The sequence below is a fragment of the Plectropomus leopardus genome, chromosome 2, assembly GCF_008729295.1.
Source record: "Plectropomus leopardus isolate mb chromosome 2, YSFRI_Pleo_2.0, whole genome shotgun sequence".
NCBI classification, from domain to species: Eukaryota; Metazoa; Chordata; class Actinopteri; order Perciformes; family Serranidae; genus Plectropomus; species Plectropomus leopardus.
The window spans coordinates 35,651,865-35,671,780 of NC_056464.1; the positions used below are offsets into that span (position 1 = coordinate 35,651,865).

A 19,916-nucleotide genomic window follows, 5' to 3' on the forward strand; every position below is an offset into this window, starting at 1 on the left:
TATTTGGTGCTTTTCTTTATTCTACAGAGCTCCCTATGTTCCCTAAAGGATTTTTTTTATTTTTTTATTTTGTGTGCACAAGTTAATTATTGGTTGTGGGAACAAGTTATTATCTTCTTCCCACAAAATAACAGGCTAACTTCTGCACAGAAGATAAAAAAAATCACCAGTCTGAACTTCAGGGGGCTCCGTACTGATGAGAGTTAACTGAATATTTGGGGGATTTTGGTAATTCAAATTAATAAAAATTAGAAACTTTATGAACCAAACAACTGAACAATTAAACAAGTAATAACAATAAGATTGATAAGAGGAAATATATACCCACTATTTTAGATCTAAGATATTTTGTACCTATTCTCACTTCGCCTCATTCAGTCACAAGGACTGCAGATCCATAGTGTCGAGATCATTTCAGTCACAGTGAGAACAACAGAAATAATTACAGCAATCAATAATTAAATTCACTGTACAGATGTACTCTATTAGGAAAGACTTGATAGATCCAAACTGATCATTTAAGGTGTATAAATTTTAGTAACAGAAGTTTGACTCCTTTGAATCCAGCAGGGAGCAAAAAAGCCAACCTGTTGTCTGAATATTGACGACAGCGTGCATTATGGTTTGTCCAGAGCTCCTCCTGATGGTCTCTGTTGGTCACTACACGTAAACTGTAAACAAACTAAAAGATCTGGAAAGACGGACTTGTTCAACCTGAAATTCTAGGTATTTTTAAGATTTTTTTGGACATCAATAAGGAAGCAGAAACATAAACAATGATTTAAAAAAAGAAAAGAAAAGAAAAACAGAGGTTGCAAGCATAGTTCAGCTGCAACACATTACATGATTAACACACTCCCGTCTGTGTGAGAGAGGTGGAGACAGGAGTGAACAAATGATACAGAGACAGAGAGAAGAGCTGTCAAAATCAGCCTCCTTATGACCTTAAATGTTGACTGAGTGGAGAGTTATGCATCACTATGTTAAACAGGTTTATATTGTTCACAATACATTTACAAGAGGTAATCTTACTACATATATATATATATATATATATATATAATATATATATATATATATATATATATATATATATATATATATATATATGCATAGATAGATTTTTATATGTTACCGGTTTCTTTGTATTTACTTATTTAACTTAAAAAATGCTAATAAAAAACGAAAAGATGCCAAACTTTTGAAGATATTTATGCATGAAAACAGTCTGTGAACATAATAACGGCACTGTAAGATTGCATTGAACTAGTTGAAAATAAATGAAAAAAAAAAAACAACCCCAAAACCTGGTGTTTCCCATATTAGACAGCGTTTGGCTTTTTTACCCAGTCTAGCTGCCCAGCGTACATTTATGTCAGAGAAACGCGCAGACATATCCCCCCGTCTGTGATGAACACAGACATCAGTCAGTATAGTCAAGGTCAGACATTTTTAGGGACAGAGTAAAAACACATTTTTTTTCAAGTTTTACTGGTGCAGACTGATTTAGTAAATCACTAGTTTGAAACTAGAAAGTAGTCACGAAGAATTTAGGAAGGACTTGGTGAAGGATTTATGAATAGCTGCTGCACCACAGTCCTGTTCTGTTTCCTGCCCTCTGTCACCTTACCACGCACACACACACACACACACACACACACACACACACACACACACACACACACACACACACACACACTAACAGCTTCTACAGTGTTCAGTGTGCCGCTCTGTGGGGTTATGTGAGTCCACCATATAAGGCATCAGAGATGCTAACACATGCTAACAGAATATCAGCTCCATTTAATCAACAAAACTGAAACCAAACAGGAAGTTGTTCCACATTTGTATCTGATCAAAGCTTTTATAGTCCGCTCTGTGTGTTTCTGTGAGTGTGTGTACATTACAAGTGCTTAAATATGTGTGTGTTTTAAGTGCGTGACTCATTCATTCCTGGGAGTTGCAGTGCTTTTTCCAAGAGCACAAATCATCCCACCCTGGATCTGGATAGACACACACCCACGCACACACACACACACACACACACACACACACACACACACACACACACACACACACACTTATAATCCAAATCAGAGGTGTGTTTGGCTGCAGGCTCCTGCTTCTCTCTCGCAGTCTTTGTCTCTCTTTCCTTGTTGAATCTTTTACCCCCCCCATCTGTTTTTAATCTCTCGGTAAACAGTCTTCAGGCGCTAACTGAGTGTTCGGTGTTCAGAATGAGGAGAAAAACTTCTCATGAGGAGCTGAACTTTGGTAAATGTTTTACACTTATCCAAAGCTGATCTACACACAAGCCATTTGTGTATATTAAAGCCTGGTATGTCTTCTTCCTCTTTGCCACAGAGCTCCATCGTTTTACCGAAAAAACTATAAAAAAAAACATATCACTGAGTCATGCATGACATGTTCCTAAATAACCATGAACACACACACTGTCATTTATTTTCAATCCCATATACTCAGTCCTGCTGCCACAAATACTCACTAAAGCACCAAATGTAGAACAATCCGCAGCTGAAAATAGTCCCGAACAAATGAACTATTTTCTCCCAACTGAGCGATGTTTGTCACAGAGTGCTTTTTTAAATGAAACTGCACATTTGTGAATGATTTTAAGCTTCATATCTTCAGTGGGAATCACTGAGCTCAGACTGCTACAGCTACAGACAGAGCGGGGATGTTAGAGAGTATTGAGAGACGAACAAAAACATGGTCGGTTTTGGTCTATAAAGTACAGAACATGTAAGTAATTGGACCTTGGGTGGAGTATGTTTTGTGAATTGCTGTTTCCAAAATCAAAAAAAAAACCAGTCAAGCTCAATTATTCTGTTATTATGAGATCTTTATGAGATTCTTATAGAAAAACCCAAACAATAAATGTACAAAACGAGACTTTCAGAGCTTATTCTTATCCCTCACACAGGTGGGATGACGAAATTTCCTGCTGAGGAAAAAGTTGAACATGATGTGATGACATTGTTCAGGAAACAGCAGAGGAAACACTGACCAGCTGATCCCAGTGCAGATCATCAGCAAATCCCAGCTCAAAACTGAACACGCTCCAACAAAATTGTATATTTTGAATTTTTCCAAATCAAAAGCTCAAAGCTACAATCAAAAGCTTATCCCAGCACACACACACAGACACACACACACGCCCCCTGAACCCGCAGAGCAGCATACTGCTGGTAGAAACGTGATGATTAGCGACAGAACAAAGCAGCAGAACAAACATCTTCATTGTCCCTCGACAGCAGCAGAACCACATTCCTCTAAAGATCAACACCGACAGCTCGTCTGTTATTATGACTGTACTCACACAAAGGACACATTCAGCCTCAGCTTTCATTAATAATTTTGTCAATCTATTAAATTTATTGTACAGCAAAAACACAACTAACCACTATTTGTACAACAATAATCAAATTAATGTGTGTCCCCGTAGAATATTATCACATTTTATTTTAGCATTAAGCAGCTAAAGAGACAGATATCTCCATCAGGTGAGACAAAAAAATTGTTACAGCGTTGGCCTACAGGTAAAATGCTTTTTGGGCTTCAGGGGATTTTTTCTTTTTTTTAAAAAAAAAAAAAAACGTCTGCAAAGCTGAGCCTCTGTCCTGGGGGCTATAACCTACACAGCAGGCTGTGCTGTGCAGTGCAAGTGAAAAGTTTAAAGCTTAAGAAGTATTTTTCCGGAAAAATGTTATTAGCCAAACGTCTTTTTGACTGGATAAAAGTAAGTTCTAAGGGTAAACGAAGGGTTTGACCTGAGTCGTGTCGTACAACAATGACAATCATTTCACATCCTCACAGGTTTGTGGGCAAAAGTTGATACAGCGATGTGTCGCAGTATTTTTGTCTGGCAATAACGCATTGTCACATGGATGCCAAGTATCGATTCTTTAAATCTATTAATATTACAAGTACAAATTAAACTTTTGGTGGCCGACTACAATAATAAAATTAGCTGCTTTTTTTAGTCCCTAGATACATTTAATTTAAGTGAGACAAAACTTAATTTTATAATAATGATAATGAATTTGCAGATGGTTAAATATATATATATATATATATATATATATATATATATATATATATATATATATATTACAGTTAAAAATCATACTGTATCATGACTGGAGTATCGTGATATTATTGTTTTGTTGGGCCTCTGGTGATTCCCATCCCTAATTTGTAGTATGCATCTATTATTTATTTATTTATTTATTTAAGTAAATGGTATTCATCAATATTCGGTACGGGTCGATACACAGTTTTGGTATCAGAATCCGTATCTGGAGGGAAAAAAATGGTACCAGAAAATCTCTTATTATTAAGATGTATTATAGCAATTAAAGGAAGTAGTAAAAAGTAAAAAATTTCCCTTTGAATTGTTGTGGATTAGAAATACAGTAGCAGAAAAATGGACAAACTGGAAGAAAAACAAGCACCTCAAAACTGTAGATGTATATGTATTATATATATCTATCTATATATATATATAGAGAGAGATATATATATTGTGTCTGAAGATTCAGACGTACTGGCGCAACATTTTTCACATAATTTCAGAAATTATTATTATTATTATCTTTAATATCTCTGAGACATCAGACAATTTCACACTGACACAAAGCGACTTATCAGCTACTTTCTCACGTCAGCTAAGAAATGCTTGCTGACGTAGAAAATGAAGCATCCCTGATGTTAAAATGTGGCTTTATGATCTTGTCAGTTCTCCTGAAGGAGAGGAGAAGATATATTTGAAATGAGCAGGTGAAATTATTTGATCTGGCAACCAAATCTTCGGAGAAAACAACTATGTAATGCCAATTATTGATTTTTGAAATAAACTGAATGTAGGATCCTTTAACTGAGTTTTGGGTGTGGGTGGGTTGAGCATTTTGTTTTTGTTTTGTTGTTCGTTTTCCTATTTTTCTCCTATCTTTATTTTGTTATTTTTTATTTAAAAAATCCCAAAGAAGAGCGGTGTCTGCAAATGCACTAATCATATTCATACTGCATTTGTATATTTATCAGTGATTTCTTTGTTTGTGTGTATTTGCTAACAATTTGTGCAAACTGCCCCCTCTAAATAAGACGCTTCAAAAACAAAATTGTAGATGTGGCCTATTTCGTTACTTTCCTCCACTGGTAGCATCAGAAGGCAAAAAAAACAACAAATAAACATCACTTTCCACACCAAGCTGCCATGATTAAACTGTTTACAGAAGTGTGTGTGTGTGTGTGTGTGTGTGTGTGTGTGTGTTTGCAGACTACAAGTCACTCTCAAGCAAACTTGTGACTCACTGAGCAGCAATGAAACCCCCTTTCTTCTCTCCCTCTCTTTACTACAGTGTGTGTGTGTGTGTGTGTGTGTGTATGTGTGTGTGTATGTGTGTGTGTGTGTCAGGGTCTCGCGACCACTGCTCATCCAGACAGACAGACAGACGCAGGCGGTGAAAGAGTTAACTCTGTCCTCACATTCTTCTTCGCTTACACTACCAGAAAACGCCTATTTTTAATCACACTTTTGCCCTTTTCGTCACAAAAGCAGGTATTTTCCAGCTCACCTTGAACCCCGCTGACATCCATCACCTGCCTGCATCGGGCTGCAGCTCCTCCCGACGATCACAAACAGATCCACAATACTCTGATTTACAAACAACAAACAACAACAAAACTGCTTCCGGCTGCTGTCGCGCTCCCGGTGACAAACAAACCCCAAATTTCCCTCTTCTGAAGTGAGCCAAAAGTCAAATTTGAGTCCGAAGACTGAAGCTAAACAACAAACTGAGTCGCTGTGAAAACCCGTCGTTCATGTAACCGTCAAGCGCGAGGAAGAGCTAAGCATCTCTCTTCCGGTGACCTTTCAAAATAAGAGCTACTTCAACTACTTGACTTTAACCCTTTAAAAACCTGGATAAATTGGATTGATTTCTGTCAAAAACATGTCGAGAAGGCCATGAACAACTTAATAGAAAACAAGAAATGTAAGTAAAAAGTTAAGAGAATATTACCTGAAAGAAAGCAAAAAAACTAAATATATGAATATAACAGTTATATATATATATATTTTTTTTTTCTCAGTGTCTTACCCTAGGTTTTGATAATATTTTAATAAAATTTGAAGTCATTTTCTTGGCACCTTTTACTAATTTCTTGAAATTTGCGAGACAATTCTGCCAGGATGCACCTTGCCTTCCCCCTATGTTTCTGAAAGAAATCAAACTGATCCGCTTAGGGTTAAAAGGGTTAAAAGTAGGAATACAAAAAAAAGAGAGAAAAAATACATAATTATCATTTGAAAATGTACTTTGAAGTATCAAAAGTAAAAGTACCCATTGTGTGGGATTTTTTTTTTTTTTTTACAGTGAATTAATATAGAACATTTCATTATTCAGTTTCTATGTAAGAGAATTGAAATAATTTCTCTCTGAAATGTCGGCTTAGTATGGTTTTCAATGAAAACTGGTCAAAATAGCTTACCCATGTGTCAAAATAAGGCCTGATTTTGTATAGCAGTAATACACACATTATTGGCATATTTTTCACCCTTTTTTCCCTACAAGTGCAGAATCATTATATGTTGATAAAAATGTGCAAGTATATGGATGTGCACTTTTTGTACATTTCTGTATGTGGGTAATTGTGCATGCATACATGTATGTATAGCTGTGTAGATTTTGTTTTTTTTATTTCAGAGGGATGCTACCTTCTTAAAAATGTAATTATTTTAAGCCTGTTTTGTGTATATTTGGCACATATGTATCACTTTTGTTTCCATGTTACTTAAAAGAACCAACTTAAAAGCAAATAATGAAACAAGGATGGTAAATAAGAGGCATAGAACAGAAATAAACAAGAAAAGTTGAAGTATGTCAAATCTTGTGTCAGGCCTCTTGAGTAAATGTGGGAGAGACAGGGGTTGGTTTAAACACTTTTCACTCTTTGCTATATTTCACTGGTATAATTAACGCTAGAACTTTCTTACAAGCGGCAAATGAAAAGATAAGGCCTCAGCTATAGATAAAAGTTTTTCTGTACACCAATGTTATTATACATTTGTTTGGTACTTTAAGAAGTATCATATAATGATCATTTAATGACATTTTAATGAAAGAGTTCTTGACATTTGAAAGTTCAACAGTAAAGAAAGTCCAGATAAAGTCTTAAAGGGACAGAAGCTTTCGATCTATATCAGGAACTATCTGATGACCAAATTAGTAACCGAGGGTATGAATCTGAGCACCCTACAGTGATTTCAAGTTTCATTTCAGATGACACCAAACAGAGTTATGGTTGAGTACCCTTTCTTAATCAAGCTACATCAGGAAACAAAATATAATAATTAGCAAATGCAGAGATAACTTAATATTAGCTGCAGTCCAGCTCTTCACAGTGAAAAGGCCTGTGCTTTTATTTTGAAGGCAGACCTTTGCTGGGCTGACTTTGTGCCTTTGAGCCCGGAGGTCTGTGAGTTTTAGAGGCTTCTGTTGTTTTAAGCATTGACGCTTCGCAGCTCACACACTATAGAGCTGTCTGCTGGATTCTGTGTCAAAGTGTGTGTGTGTGTGTGTGCGTTTCACTGCAAGAAACTAAAACTTGTTTGCCAGCTTGAAGCAAATGAGAGATGATTACCAGTCGTAAAGCAACATAAATACTGCGGTGAAGTATTTACCCATGAATTTTTATTGCACTCAAGAATTTGTTTTTCTGGTTACCTGATAAAGTAGTTTCAATGAAAGCTTTGTTTCTTGCATCAAATTAAAACCTTTGCATGATTTTTTTCCCATAAAGTTGAGTAATCTGGTTTAAGTAGCTGCAAAAAAATGATTATTATTACAATCATAAACCACTGACAGTCAGGGATTTAACTAAAAAAGACAAAAAGACAAATGTTTTATTAGATGGGTTTATCTATTTCCTACATCAAGGTACTATAAAACAGTACATTTCTATAAAATGTAGAAAGAATAATAATACAACAGTCTAACTATACAAAAGTGAAACAGAACAGACATTTCCAGGAAAAAATAAAAATAAGAATACTATTTACAAGTAGGAAATGCTGCATCTTCCCTTCCAACAAACTAAAACCTGCAGATGAACCAGAAGCTGTCATCCCTTCAGCAACAACTCAAACATTTAAGCCAGGAAAATAAAAAAAAGACTTGAAAATGATGGTCGTAGCTTTCTTGTACTTGTGTCAGATATAAAATATGTTCATGGACCCAATAATTAGGAAGCTCACTTGTACCAGGATATTTAAAAAAATAGAAAAATTATCTCAAATTAAGTCACAATACTGACTAAGTCATAATTATGAGACAATTTCAAGTTTTGAAGCCAAAATTAAAGTATAATGTTCATAATGTGGTAATAAATCAAACGTATTACTTTAAATGTACTGAATATTGAGTTACTTTTGGGACACTAAAATATTAGCTCATAACTTTAACTTTGTATCTCATAATTTTGACTTTGTAAATCAAAAACGTCGCACCATTTCATTTAACAACATTTAATGTATTTGTTGTTGTTGTTTTGTTGTTGTTTTTGTTGTTGTTGTTCTGGCAGGAATGGGCTTCCACAGTTGCATCTTTAATTTGTTTTAGTAAATTTACAAAGTATCACTTTTCATAATGCCCTCATCATCGCTGCTTCCTGCAACAATGTTAGAAAAGGATTACAAAGAAATACATGATATAAATGTAACATTAATATTCAATACGTTTAATAATGTAACCACAAGCTGAACAAAGTAACCACAGTATTCAGCACATTGTTGTGTAGTAGTGGCGTCACCAGCTGAATGCATTTGAATTTTAAGTTCTTAGTTTGTGAATTAAAATAAAAACTAAATTTGAGTTGAACTCGTACTTCACACAATTCTTCTGCCATATTACATCACATTAGCAGGTTTTAACACATTTTCGACAGTCCATTATCATTTTGTCAAAATTCTTTTACTGTTGAATTATTTATGATGAGGTGGCTGTGTTTATCAGGTTACTTGATGATTCAAGGATGAGTCAACAAATATATAATATATGTTGAAAACGTTGTGATAAGGTTTGCTGTTAAAACTTCTGAGTTAAAACTGGCTCATTAAAAATTCAATGAATATTGATAAGATGTTCTCTTACTATCTGAATAAGGAAAATTCCCCTTTATAATAAAGAACTCTCCTCTGAGCATTCACTGATTCATTATTTAGTATATACTTGGTTTTGGTCCTAAATGTTGAGAATAACACAAAACACGTCCTCAGAGTTGGAATGCTGCCACATTATGGCGTCATTGAGGTGACGATACATTCAGCAGCTTTTGTCAAGGACTCTTTTTGGGTAAAAGAGCCTCAGAAGCTTAGATGTCGTTGATCTGTACGTGTCGTCCTGCTTTTCTGCATCAAAAAGTGCCTGAACATCAGCTCGTACATGAGTCAGCTGTCAATCAAAAATCAATCAAGACGCAGTGCTGAGGCAGTCGTTGGTTTGGACTGGTCCATCCTGCCAGCTTCTGGAGATCCAGTCCTTCAAAACTCATCCAGAAAGGGCAACCAGCGAGGCGAACAAAGTACCTTAGTTACTAGGGGATGAGTGTTCTACATGCAGCGGTCACCATAGCTACTAGAAAGAAGTGTTCTAGAGCTCAGTGGTTACCATAGTCACCAGAAAGTAGCGTTATAGAATTCAGTGGTCACCATAGCTATTAGAAAGAAGTGTTCTAGAACTCAATGATTACCATAGTTACTAGAGAGTAGTGTTCTAGATGCAGTGGTTACCATAGTTACTAGAAAGTAGTGTTCTAGATGCAGTGGTAACCATTGTTACCAAGGCCTAGTATTCTAGAACTCAGTTACCATAGTTATTATGTTTATCAATCCTTTAGAACTCAGTGTTTACTGTAGTTACCGAGGATTAACTAGACATGACTGTTACCACGACTACCAGGGAGTAGTCTTCAAGAACTCAGCCGTAACTGTAGTTATCAAGGACTTGAGTTCTAGGACACATTTACCAAGAACTATATTTAGAAATGCAACGGTTAACATACATACGAGAAAGTATGTTTCTAGAACTCAGTGGTTACCGCCGTTACCGAGGGCTGGTGTATTAGACACAGTAGTTACCATGACCACCAGGGAGAAGTGTTCTAGAACTCAGTGGTTTCCATAGTCACCAGCAACTAGTGTTCCAGAACTCAGTGGCACCCACACTTACTAGTGTTCGCTAATTCAGTGGTTACCATAGTTACTCAGGACCGGTGCTCTAGAGCACTTTCCATAGTTGAACCACTGCAGTGCCTTTAAGTTAATTCCAGTTTCATTTCCATGGCAATGGGATGACAGCACTTTAAGGGAGGATTCACGTCCATGACCAAGACATTTTGGCCCTGTGATGACATCACTGGGCTGGTTGTCTTTGAGTCAACAGAGGGTGTCCCCTACAATGCCACGGGGGCCACAGGTGTGAGTCTGTCGCCGTGCTCCAGGTGGTGATGGTGGTGCAGCTCAGCTTTACAAACTGTGGCAGCGCTGCAGCGGAGCGACGTGACAGCAGGCGGCTCCTCGTCGCCTGAAAGGCACAACGACCAGGTGTGAGCAGCGTCATTTATTTAACAGTCACATGAGGACATGTGCTTTATTTATCACAACATGTAAGTAAACTAAATAGAAACAACATTTCCAAAAAGCTACTGTATTTGCCCACAGCTAGCCTTACCCAGCCCGGAGGACGATGACTCGCTCTCTGCCAGCGAGGAGGAGTCAGCCTGGTCATGTGACAGTCCCTCCATGAGGGGAATGGAGAGCTCCGAGGAAGGGACAGACGAATCATAGATGCCCGAATCACGAGGGGGCGGGACCTCTGGAGGGGACTGACGGCCTTCTTCTGCCTGGATGTGGAGAGGACACACCCCATCCTGGAGGATGGAGGGAGCAGAGGAGGAGGAGGAGGAAGACTCTTCAGGTAACAGTCCAGATATTCCAGAAGTGGACCTGAAGGAGCAGAAAAACAGCGGGACAGTTATTTTATTATGTTGATCTGTTCTGTACACGTCTATCTGCCCTTAAAGAGGGATCCCTCCTCAGTTGCTCTTCCTGAGCTTTCTACCATTTTTTCTCTTTTTTTGGTGTTTCCTGATCCACTCTGAGGGTCCGAGGACAGAGGGATGTCGTATGCTATAAAACCCTTTGAGGCAAATTGTAATTTGTGATATTGGGCTTTATAAATAAAACTGAATTGAAATTGAATATTATCTGCTGAGGATTCAAAACTAATTTCATTCTGACCGGCATGTGACGTTTAAGGCGGGAATATTGCACCGTTGTGCCGCCTCGCTGTTTTGTGCATAATGTACAAGTTTTTTACCACGGGAGGCAGAAACAGCGTCAAAATAGTGTCTGTGTGAACAGGACAGCCGTCAGGACGGGTGTGACATTTTGATGACGTGTTTTAAGTTTATAAAAAACGCTGACAGCAGTTAGTAACTAGCTCAAAGAAGAACAGCTGTAAATGTTGGTTACGAGGAAAAACAGTGAGATTTGGGAGCTCCTTACCCTCCGAGCAGAAGACGAGATCAGCTGCCATATAACAGAGACGGTAAATGAGTGTCAGTGTCATATAATGCAAGAAAGTGCTGCCCATGCTCATGTTTTATGCCACGCTGGAAGCCGACGCTGTTGTGTAATATGTTGCGCCCGTCATGCCTTTTTTTGATTCTGCGATGCCTGCATGCTGTATAAATGACGCCACCGTCATTTGGTTCTATGCAAAAATGCAAAGGAGGCGTAAAGAAGCGGCTTTAGAAGGGCCGGTGATGACTCCTGGAGCTTTAATGGATTCAGAGGATTTAGACTAACTGTCCTCGACAGTGAAAGCGACGCCAAACAACTGAAATTTAGCTTCAATGCACAAAGAAATCCACAAAAAAAGACGTTACACTTTGCTTTACCTTGAAGTGGATCCCAGCATGGACAGAGAGCAGTGTGGCAGACCTGGACTGGGACAAAGACCAGGACTAGGACATAGACCAGGACTGGGACAGGGACCTGGACTTGGACTAGGACTGTGGCTGAGGCCTTGGTTAAGACTGGGGCTGGATCCAGGAGCCAGCAGGAGCATGTTCCTCCTCGGCGCTGCCTCCCCGCCCTCCAGGGACGGCGTATTCACCACCACCTCATTCAGCACCAAGCCGGAGTCAAACCTCTGCTCGGGCTGAGACGAGGAGGACGCGCAGCCGGGCTTTGGAGGAGGAGGTGGACCCGGGACAGTAGGGAGAGGAGAGTGTTTCGAGGAGGAGGTGGAGGAACCTCCTGAAGGAGCCAGCTGCTTCTCGAACCAGTCGGGGTTCTGGCTGATGTGCTGGTGCATGTTGCAGATGGAAACGTAGAGCGAGCGTCCGGATCTGCTCCTGAAGTAGTTCCTCCTGGAGACGTTGAGAGGCTGCGACTCTCGGTCTGCCAAACTGGACTGAGTGGAGTGAAGCCGACTGAAGAGCTGAGGCAGCTGATCCATCAACTTGAACCTGAACGCAGAAAATAAAATGACTGTAACCGTTTTTCTTCTGCAGTAGACCTGCATTAAAAATAAATTAAGTAACAAATAATAATAACAATAATAATAATAATAATAATAATAATAATAATAATAATAAAATGACATTTAAAATGTGAACATAACATGAATTTAAAAAATGTTAAAAAATATATGAGGAGAAAATAAATAAAATAAAAATCTGTTAAAATTGCGGGCTTAGATAAGATAATTGTGGTGAAAATACATTTAGTTTAATTCATTTGTTCAGTATTGTGTTACTGATATAAGATGCAACAAAATAAAATTTTAAGCAAACAAATTCACTGCATCTCCTGATCATGCATGCTGCAATTAGACTGGATTCAGTGAAAACAAAATAATTGTAAAATTATTTTCAATGTAAGAAAATACCAACTATCCTTATTATTTGCTATATTTTATTGAAGTGTTGTGTTTTTTCCATTTCATTAATTAGTGTTTTAAATTATTTTCTTGATAAATAGACTGCAAATGTTCACATGGAGGGTGCAGGAACTGCTCCAGCTGTTGTGTTTAAGAGGTGTTTATTCTTCTTCTGTGTTTTTTTGAAGATTTCAGATTTTTCTCAGCAGTTAGGAATACGAAACAACATATTTGGCTCATATAAAAATACCTATAAAAAGGGTCAGAGAAATGGCAATAAAAAGAAAATAAACAACATGAAAATGAAATAAAATTAAATTAGTTGTGTTTACCTGGGAGCCAGACTCAACATGGTGGGGATGTCGTTTTCTGTGGAATAGTCGAAATAAACCGTCATGTATCGGTTCAGCTCCTGAGCTCCGCCCCCCTCACTTTGCTTCGCCAGACGCAGCTTCTCAGCGATCATGGCCACGCCCACAATGAAGAGGTCACCGCCTGATCCACCAATCGGAGAGCCGCCGCCGCCGCCGCTGCTGCTGCTGTTATTGCGGCGGCTGACTGGCGTCTTCCCTCGGCGACTCTTCTTCTCCACGTAGTAGCTGCAGAAAGAGAACTGAGACAGTTAGAGGAGAATAATATACAAAGAAGTTTTTTTGCAGTGGCAGGAACAGTTATAAAAATACTAATTATTATTATTGTTAATATATTTATTATTCAACATTATTGTACTCTTATTTATCTTATTTGGTCCTGATCTGTCTGGACAGCAAAGGAGCATGGGTGTGATACGGCTTTTAAATAATATCACAGTATTTTAAGGCTATATCGCACTACACGATTACATACTGTATACACACACACACACACACACACACACACACACACACACACATACACATCTCAATACAGTGAGATCTCCTCTAAACTATTGTACACTACTAAAACACAAGAAACTACTACTAATAAAATACTGTTATAATGTTAAATAAGTATAATGTTAAATTAAGTACTGTTTCAGCAAAGTTATATAAAGTACTGTATTAGTAAAGTTAAATTAAGTATTGTTATAGCTAAATAAATCAAAGCGGATGCAAACTGTATCAGATGACGTAAATTAAATAAAATATATAGCATTATATGAAACAGTAGACGTTTTTATTGTCATCTGACCATATATGTCGTCATATTGTGCAGCCGTAATGGACACTGGGAGCTGACAGACATGGGGACACAGAGACAGAGGGAGGGAAAATTAAAGAGAGGAAACAAATAGGGTCAGTATGAAGGAAGTATGGAAGAGCAAAGGAAAGAAAAGAAGAAAGATCCATACTAAACATGAAGGATGGAGGAAAATAAAGGGGAGGAATACTGGATGGATGGAGGGACAAAAGTAAATCTGAGCGTTTTAGCAGCATCTAGTGGCCACTGGAGGAACTGCAGCTGAAAAAATCAGTAAAGTGGACAGAAAGACAGCAAACAGTCCAGAAACAGAGACAGTACCGTAGGCCTTTAGAACAGACGGTGATGATGAAGTTGGCTTCGTCCAGCTGTCTGCTGAGCCATGACATCTGACCCTCTTTGCACATCTCCAGGTGTTCCCACAGGTCCAACACAACCTGAACACAGACGAATATTTTAACACCAAACCATAAATATTTTTTACTCGTTATCATCCAGCCAAACATCATCTGGTCTGTCGCCGTCTCACCTCGCAGCTGCAGAAGTCCTGCAGGAAGTAGGCGAAGCTCTGGATGACGCTGGTGTGTTTGGGACAGTCTCTGTTGGAGTAACAGATGAAGACTTTGGGGCGGGGCCACGGACGCTCCGTGTTCAATGCTGCACTGTGATTGGACGACTCACTGCTCTCCTCGTCCAGCTGGCTGTAGATGTTTTCTAAAGAGGAGAGGAGACAAATGGATGAGACAGGTGTAATTTTAATCTGTCCACTTTCAAACGATAGAGCATCCTTAAATGCATCAGCAGTGAGTTTTCCAAGTCCCTGCAGAGTCTTAAAGCCTATGAGAACCCAGATCACCAAAAACCTTCTTTATATGTAATTTAAGGTCTAACATGCAATTAAATCATTGAATTAAATATTGTCATTTTAGTTTATTTACAGTGTCCTGAAGCTGGGTTGATTTGGGCGTGGTTATCCCCGATCCATATCACGTAATATGGATAAAGCCAAAAAAAATTCAAAGACAGGTGTCAGTTGATACTAATTTAACATGCAAAACTCAAATCCTTTAACGCTCCTTTCAAGAGGGTGCATTTGAAAACGCTCACTGAGCGCCGAAGTGCACAAACTGGACCATTAGTGAATTGGGAGCTCTGTTGAGATGTACCGTTATCCAGAGCAGTGCACTCTGGGTACTCTGTCTGGGGAGACGGAGCAGCAGAGTGCCAAACAGAGTGAATGTGTGATGAAGTTTAACACGTCTCACTCCTTTCAATGTGTGAACTACGTCATCGTGTGTTTGACCATTTTCTTTTGCTTTATGCTTTTCATTGTCTGTAAATCTGACTTTTTTGTCTGTCTGCTTGTTTGTTTAGTCTTTTCTTCATTTTCTTTTACATTTTTTCAAAATAAATAATCCAATTTTTTAAGAAAATCAAACATGGAGAAATATTACCCTCCGTGTCTTTGAACAACAGCTCTCTCATTTTAGTGCAGAGCGTCAGATTGGAGTCAGAGGCTGAACAGATACAGCTGTACCACGCCGACTCTGCTTTGCTCCATGGCTGTCGTCGTGGAGACGAGAGACAGTTGACAGAGGAAGGACCCAAGGAGGTGTCACTCAAAACGTGATCTGCCACACCCACACAGTCTGGAGAAATGCTATGAACTCTGTTTTCTAATAGTTGGGAACATTTATTTTCACTCAGAAGTTTTAATATAATATTTGCATTCTTACTTTTTTAATCCACGTTTCGAGACGCTTTAAAGCACCAAATGTGCAGGAGAAATAAAACAAGCGGTATCACCTGTACTTAGCGCTCTCACCTTGTTGTTTCTTGCGACACATGACGGTGAAGAGAGTGGCGAAGGCAGACATGATGACCAGAGGCACCGTGATGGCCATGGCACGGATAGGCCCCGCCCAGGGGGAGTGAACTGATAGATGAAACAAACGCACCCGGCATGAGACAAAAACATCCAGTAACTGAAAGTCCTTTAAAAGAAACAGTGCTTGTTTAAACCAGCTGGACAGCTCTAAATAAAATTAAATAATCACCAAGATGCATTGAGACCCGATCAGTCAAACCTCCTGCTGTGGTGGTCTGCCACGCATTTGAGCATCAATCGTTTTTTTAATTTTTTTTTTCTTCTGGACAGCAGATTATGGTACAGTATATAAGTCAAGACAGAGTTAAACTTCCCCCACTGTTCAGATTTTCCAAATTATAAGAACTTGGTAGAATTTGGGAGAGATAAAGTATACATGTAAAGGTTCTGTAAAATATTTCGGGAGGGGTGAGCATCGTGTGTCGTGTTATTGCGTCCTAACGTGTCTCCAGCAAGGACTATGTCATTATTGCTGGAGATGGTGATTGTTTTGGCAACAGTGTGCTTAAATTCTATTACTTGCCGACCAGTTGGACCATGATGTGTGTGTGTGTGTGTGTGTGTGTGTGTGTGTGTTACCCTGGCTGACGTGGTACTGACTCTGCCTCCTCGTCGTGTTACTGTCGTCTCTCAGCTGACATGGAAAATATTGAAAAGTAGAGACAGAAAGCGGTGGAACAAAGGAGAGAAAAATAACAAGTGTGAACAGATGGATATGAACTTTGGTACTGAGATTTTTTTTATTAAGTAATTAAAAATGTTTTGCATTTTAATCCATAAAAAATGTGAAGAGGAGAATCCAGCAGTTCCCAGTTTATCCAGTTCAGGTGACCAGTGCTGCATTTATGTACCTCTATGGTGTAGGTCCCTGGAGTGACGTCCTGGAGGATGCACGTAGTTCTGGGCTGGTTCGCGTCCTAAAATAAAGTACGCAAAATCAAAACTGGGCCTGCAGGTAGCATCATGTTCTTTAAACATAAATATGAAATTAATTCCCACAATGTATAAATAACAAGGACAGCGAAATCAGAAGGACCAATGATCATGATGTTCTTTTTCAAATGAAGAAATAACATAATATGTAGTGCAGGAAAAGGCAAATAAATGTGTGGGATTAACTCCAAACCCCAAAAAAGGAAAATAAAATAAAAAAGGTTAAAATTTCAAACACAGAAGATTGTCTAAAAGCCGCTGAACCCTCCCTTCAGGCTGACAGTACTCACCGGTTTGCAGCGCTGCTGTCTGAAGGGTCCGTCCTGCCGCAGTTTGTAGTACAGGTAGTAGAAGTGGAAGCCAAAGGAGGCCGGCGCCTGGTCGAAGGTCACGTGGAGGTTCGATCCCAACTGAGACACGTTCAGGGTCTTTGGCTTCCAGACTGCAGCGAAAAAAACACAACTTAACCTTCACTCACTTAAATAATGCAAATAAGAATCAGCAGTACAAACATATTAGTGAAAAATGCCAATTTCTTATTTATTTATTATTTCTTTAAAACCCTTTAATCACCATTTAGTGCATTTAAATAACCAAATATAAAGTCAAAAAAGTGATGATATTGGGTTTGATTTTTAAATAAAGCAAGAAAGCAACAACAATAATAACCATAAAGATGCTTAAAAAAGAAATCAAAGACTGAAATGAAGAATGAAAACAAATAAACAAAGAGAGAGCCGATTGCTTGTGTTTAGCTACATTTCTTCCTGCTCATGTCTACACACAGGCACTTTTTTTTTTAGCCTTCTTCTCTTTTCCTTCCCTCATTTGCCTTCCCCAGCTACACAGATGTGTCAAATTTAAATCTCTATTGTGGCACAGAGATGAAAATTGTTGAATATATTTTATCAAATCTTACATTTTTTATTCTTTTTTGCAGAGCGCATTGTTTTTTTTAATGATATCTGTTGTGTTAGGAGGTCCAACCATTGTGAAATATTGACCTTTTTCCCTATTTTCCAGTTTAGTAATATTGTTTTCTTGGCAATAGTGGGTGTTTTAAAGTGTAACTAGATCACAGAGTTTGCATAAAGAGGGAGATAACGGAGCGGTGCAGCCAAGGAATCGGGATAGTGAGGTGGTGACTTGCTGCCAGAGGTGCCAGAGTGCATGGAGGCAGTTGTCAGTCGTGTTAAAGGTACAATGAGTGCACGTGTCTGATCCCGTTAATCCCATTATGTTCATCTTGTGCTGTGTGATGTGAGTTCTGTGGATAATCTTGTATTAGTCTTATGTTTGTTTTCCTGGACATGCTGAAGATGTTTTTACAGATTTTATTTAATAAATTGTTAACAGTGTGAGTTTTTTTCCCATTTGTTTATAGGAATACACAGTGTAAGTGCAGATATAAGTTTATACAATTTTGAGACATGCCAACTGCCATAAATTCAATGTTCTCATTTACCTAAACAACGGAGAAACCCATACCTTTATTTTAAAAAATCAGCTTTATAAGTGTGTCATATTTTAAATAGGAGCCTCCCTGTTATCTGATCTGCTCCTGTTTTAATTCTAATTTACTCATTATCTTGTTAGTTCAGCTCTAAATTCATCAGCACACATGTCAGTTTTTGTTTTGAACAGTGTTTTCAAGAATTAATAGCTCTGTTTTGATCTTTGTTAAGCGACTCTCAAACTCAACGCTTCCTTCAAAGATCTGGAAAAGATAACCGAACAAACTATCTTTCCTGGAAGTTGTTTCATGTGAAACATCTGCACCGGAAATCTAGAATATACAACGTAAGATCTCAAATAACAGCAAACCTATTCATGGCAGTGATCGGATCAAAACTGTGTGTAAACTAAAAAATTTAAAGAAATTAGTGAAAATGTGTTACTGACGTTTAACGACTCAGGAGAACAAGACAGTGAAACTGGACTGACTCTGACTCTGTACATGTGGCTCTGGTTATGACGACGACAGTGAGGAACTTACATGGTTTGCAGACCAGGTTGTCTGATCCCAGGAGGACTTCACACGCTGTGAGATGAATGAACACACACACACACACAGAAACTGTCAGACAGTCTGATTTTGCAGCCTCATCTTCACTTCACTGATCTGACAAATATAAAGGGACTGTCTTCACATTTTGGGGAATAAACGTAAACCTCTTTTCCTCAAATGGATAAATAACCGGACACATTTGGCACACATGCTGCAGGTTTTACATTACGTGTGTGTCCGGTGCAGAGAGAGCGTGTTTTGTCTGAAGTCTTGATCACACACAGACACAGACAGCTGCAGACTTGCATGTGGATAGCGGACATGCTAGTGCAAGCATGTCCAAAATCCAGCCTGGGGGCCAATCGTAGCCCGTTGACTGATTTTAAATGGCCCTCAGCTTGACGCTCAAAATATAGTATCTGTGACTTGCCACACAGTATTGATTAATCAGCAGTTTCCTCCTGCCGGGATAGTTTCTGCTTAGCTTAACACGATATTCTCATCTGACTCATCTGGAAAGACAATAAATCACGTTTTTTCTTTAATTTATCAGTTAAGTAGCCCTTTGTGTTTGAAGGAGATTTCTAGACTCACAGTTGGTCCGCAGGAAGGACGGAGGGAAGAAGCTCTCGTTCATCAGAGTCGGGAAAGGAACGACACGAACCATGTAGTCGGTGTCAAAGGTCAAACCGCTGAAAGGCTGACTGCTCAGCTTCTGTGTCAGTAAAACAATGATAAATCAATAAACAATAAAACAGAGTGAGGACAGTAAAACTGAGACATGAACGGTTTCACTGGAGCATTTTTGGTGGTTGTGGTGAACATGAGAACAATGAGCAGCACGAGATTATTATTAAGGGAAAAATAAAACACTGTGTGTTAATAGTCTTAGGAAGCATATTCACGCAATAATAAAAAGTATCTGTATTCATGAAGAATA

General features: G+C 38.6%; 2 protein-coding genes across 2 annotated transcripts in view; both read right to left on the bottom strand.

Moving 5' to 3' along the window:
- arhgef3 (Rho guanine nucleotide exchange factor (GEF) 3) overlaps positions 1 to 5,834 on the bottom strand; it is a 34,461-nt gene extending 28,627 nt beyond the window's left edge. Inside the window, 1 exon segment of the mRNA XM_042510035.1 lies at positions 5,598 to 5,834. Within this exon segment, the coding sequence (XP_042365969.1) occupies positions 5,598 to 5,632 (35 nt within the window). The 5' untranslated portion in view covers positions 5,633 to 5,834.
- Positions 5,835 to 9,399: 3,565 nt separating this feature from the next.
- Positions 9,400 to 19,916, bottom strand: part of il17rd (interleukin 17 receptor D) — a 35,834-nt gene continuing 25,317 nt past the window's right edge. Inside the window, exons 5-16 of the mRNA XM_042510049.1 lie at positions 19,571 to 19,691; positions 18,965 to 19,009; positions 17,259 to 17,410; positions 16,887 to 16,952; positions 16,615 to 16,669; positions 15,973 to 16,083; positions 14,677 to 14,861; positions 14,469 to 14,584; positions 13,301 to 13,567; positions 11,983 to 12,555; positions 10,752 to 11,026; positions 9,400 to 10,604 (exon numbers count right to left, since the gene is read on the bottom strand). Coding sequence (XP_042365983.1) covers positions 10,474 to 10,604; positions 10,752 to 11,026; positions 11,983 to 12,555; positions 13,301 to 13,567; positions 14,469 to 14,584; positions 14,677 to 14,861; positions 15,973 to 16,083; positions 16,615 to 16,669; positions 16,887 to 16,952; positions 17,259 to 17,410; positions 18,965 to 19,009; positions 19,571 to 19,691 — 2,097 coding nt within the window. The 3' untranslated portion in view covers positions 9,400 to 10,473. The remainder of the gene's footprint in view (positions 10,605 to 10,751; positions 11,027 to 11,982; positions 12,556 to 13,300; positions 13,568 to 14,468; positions 14,585 to 14,676; positions 14,862 to 15,972; positions 16,084 to 16,614; positions 16,670 to 16,886; positions 16,953 to 17,258; positions 17,411 to 18,964; positions 19,010 to 19,570; positions 19,692 to 19,916) is intronic.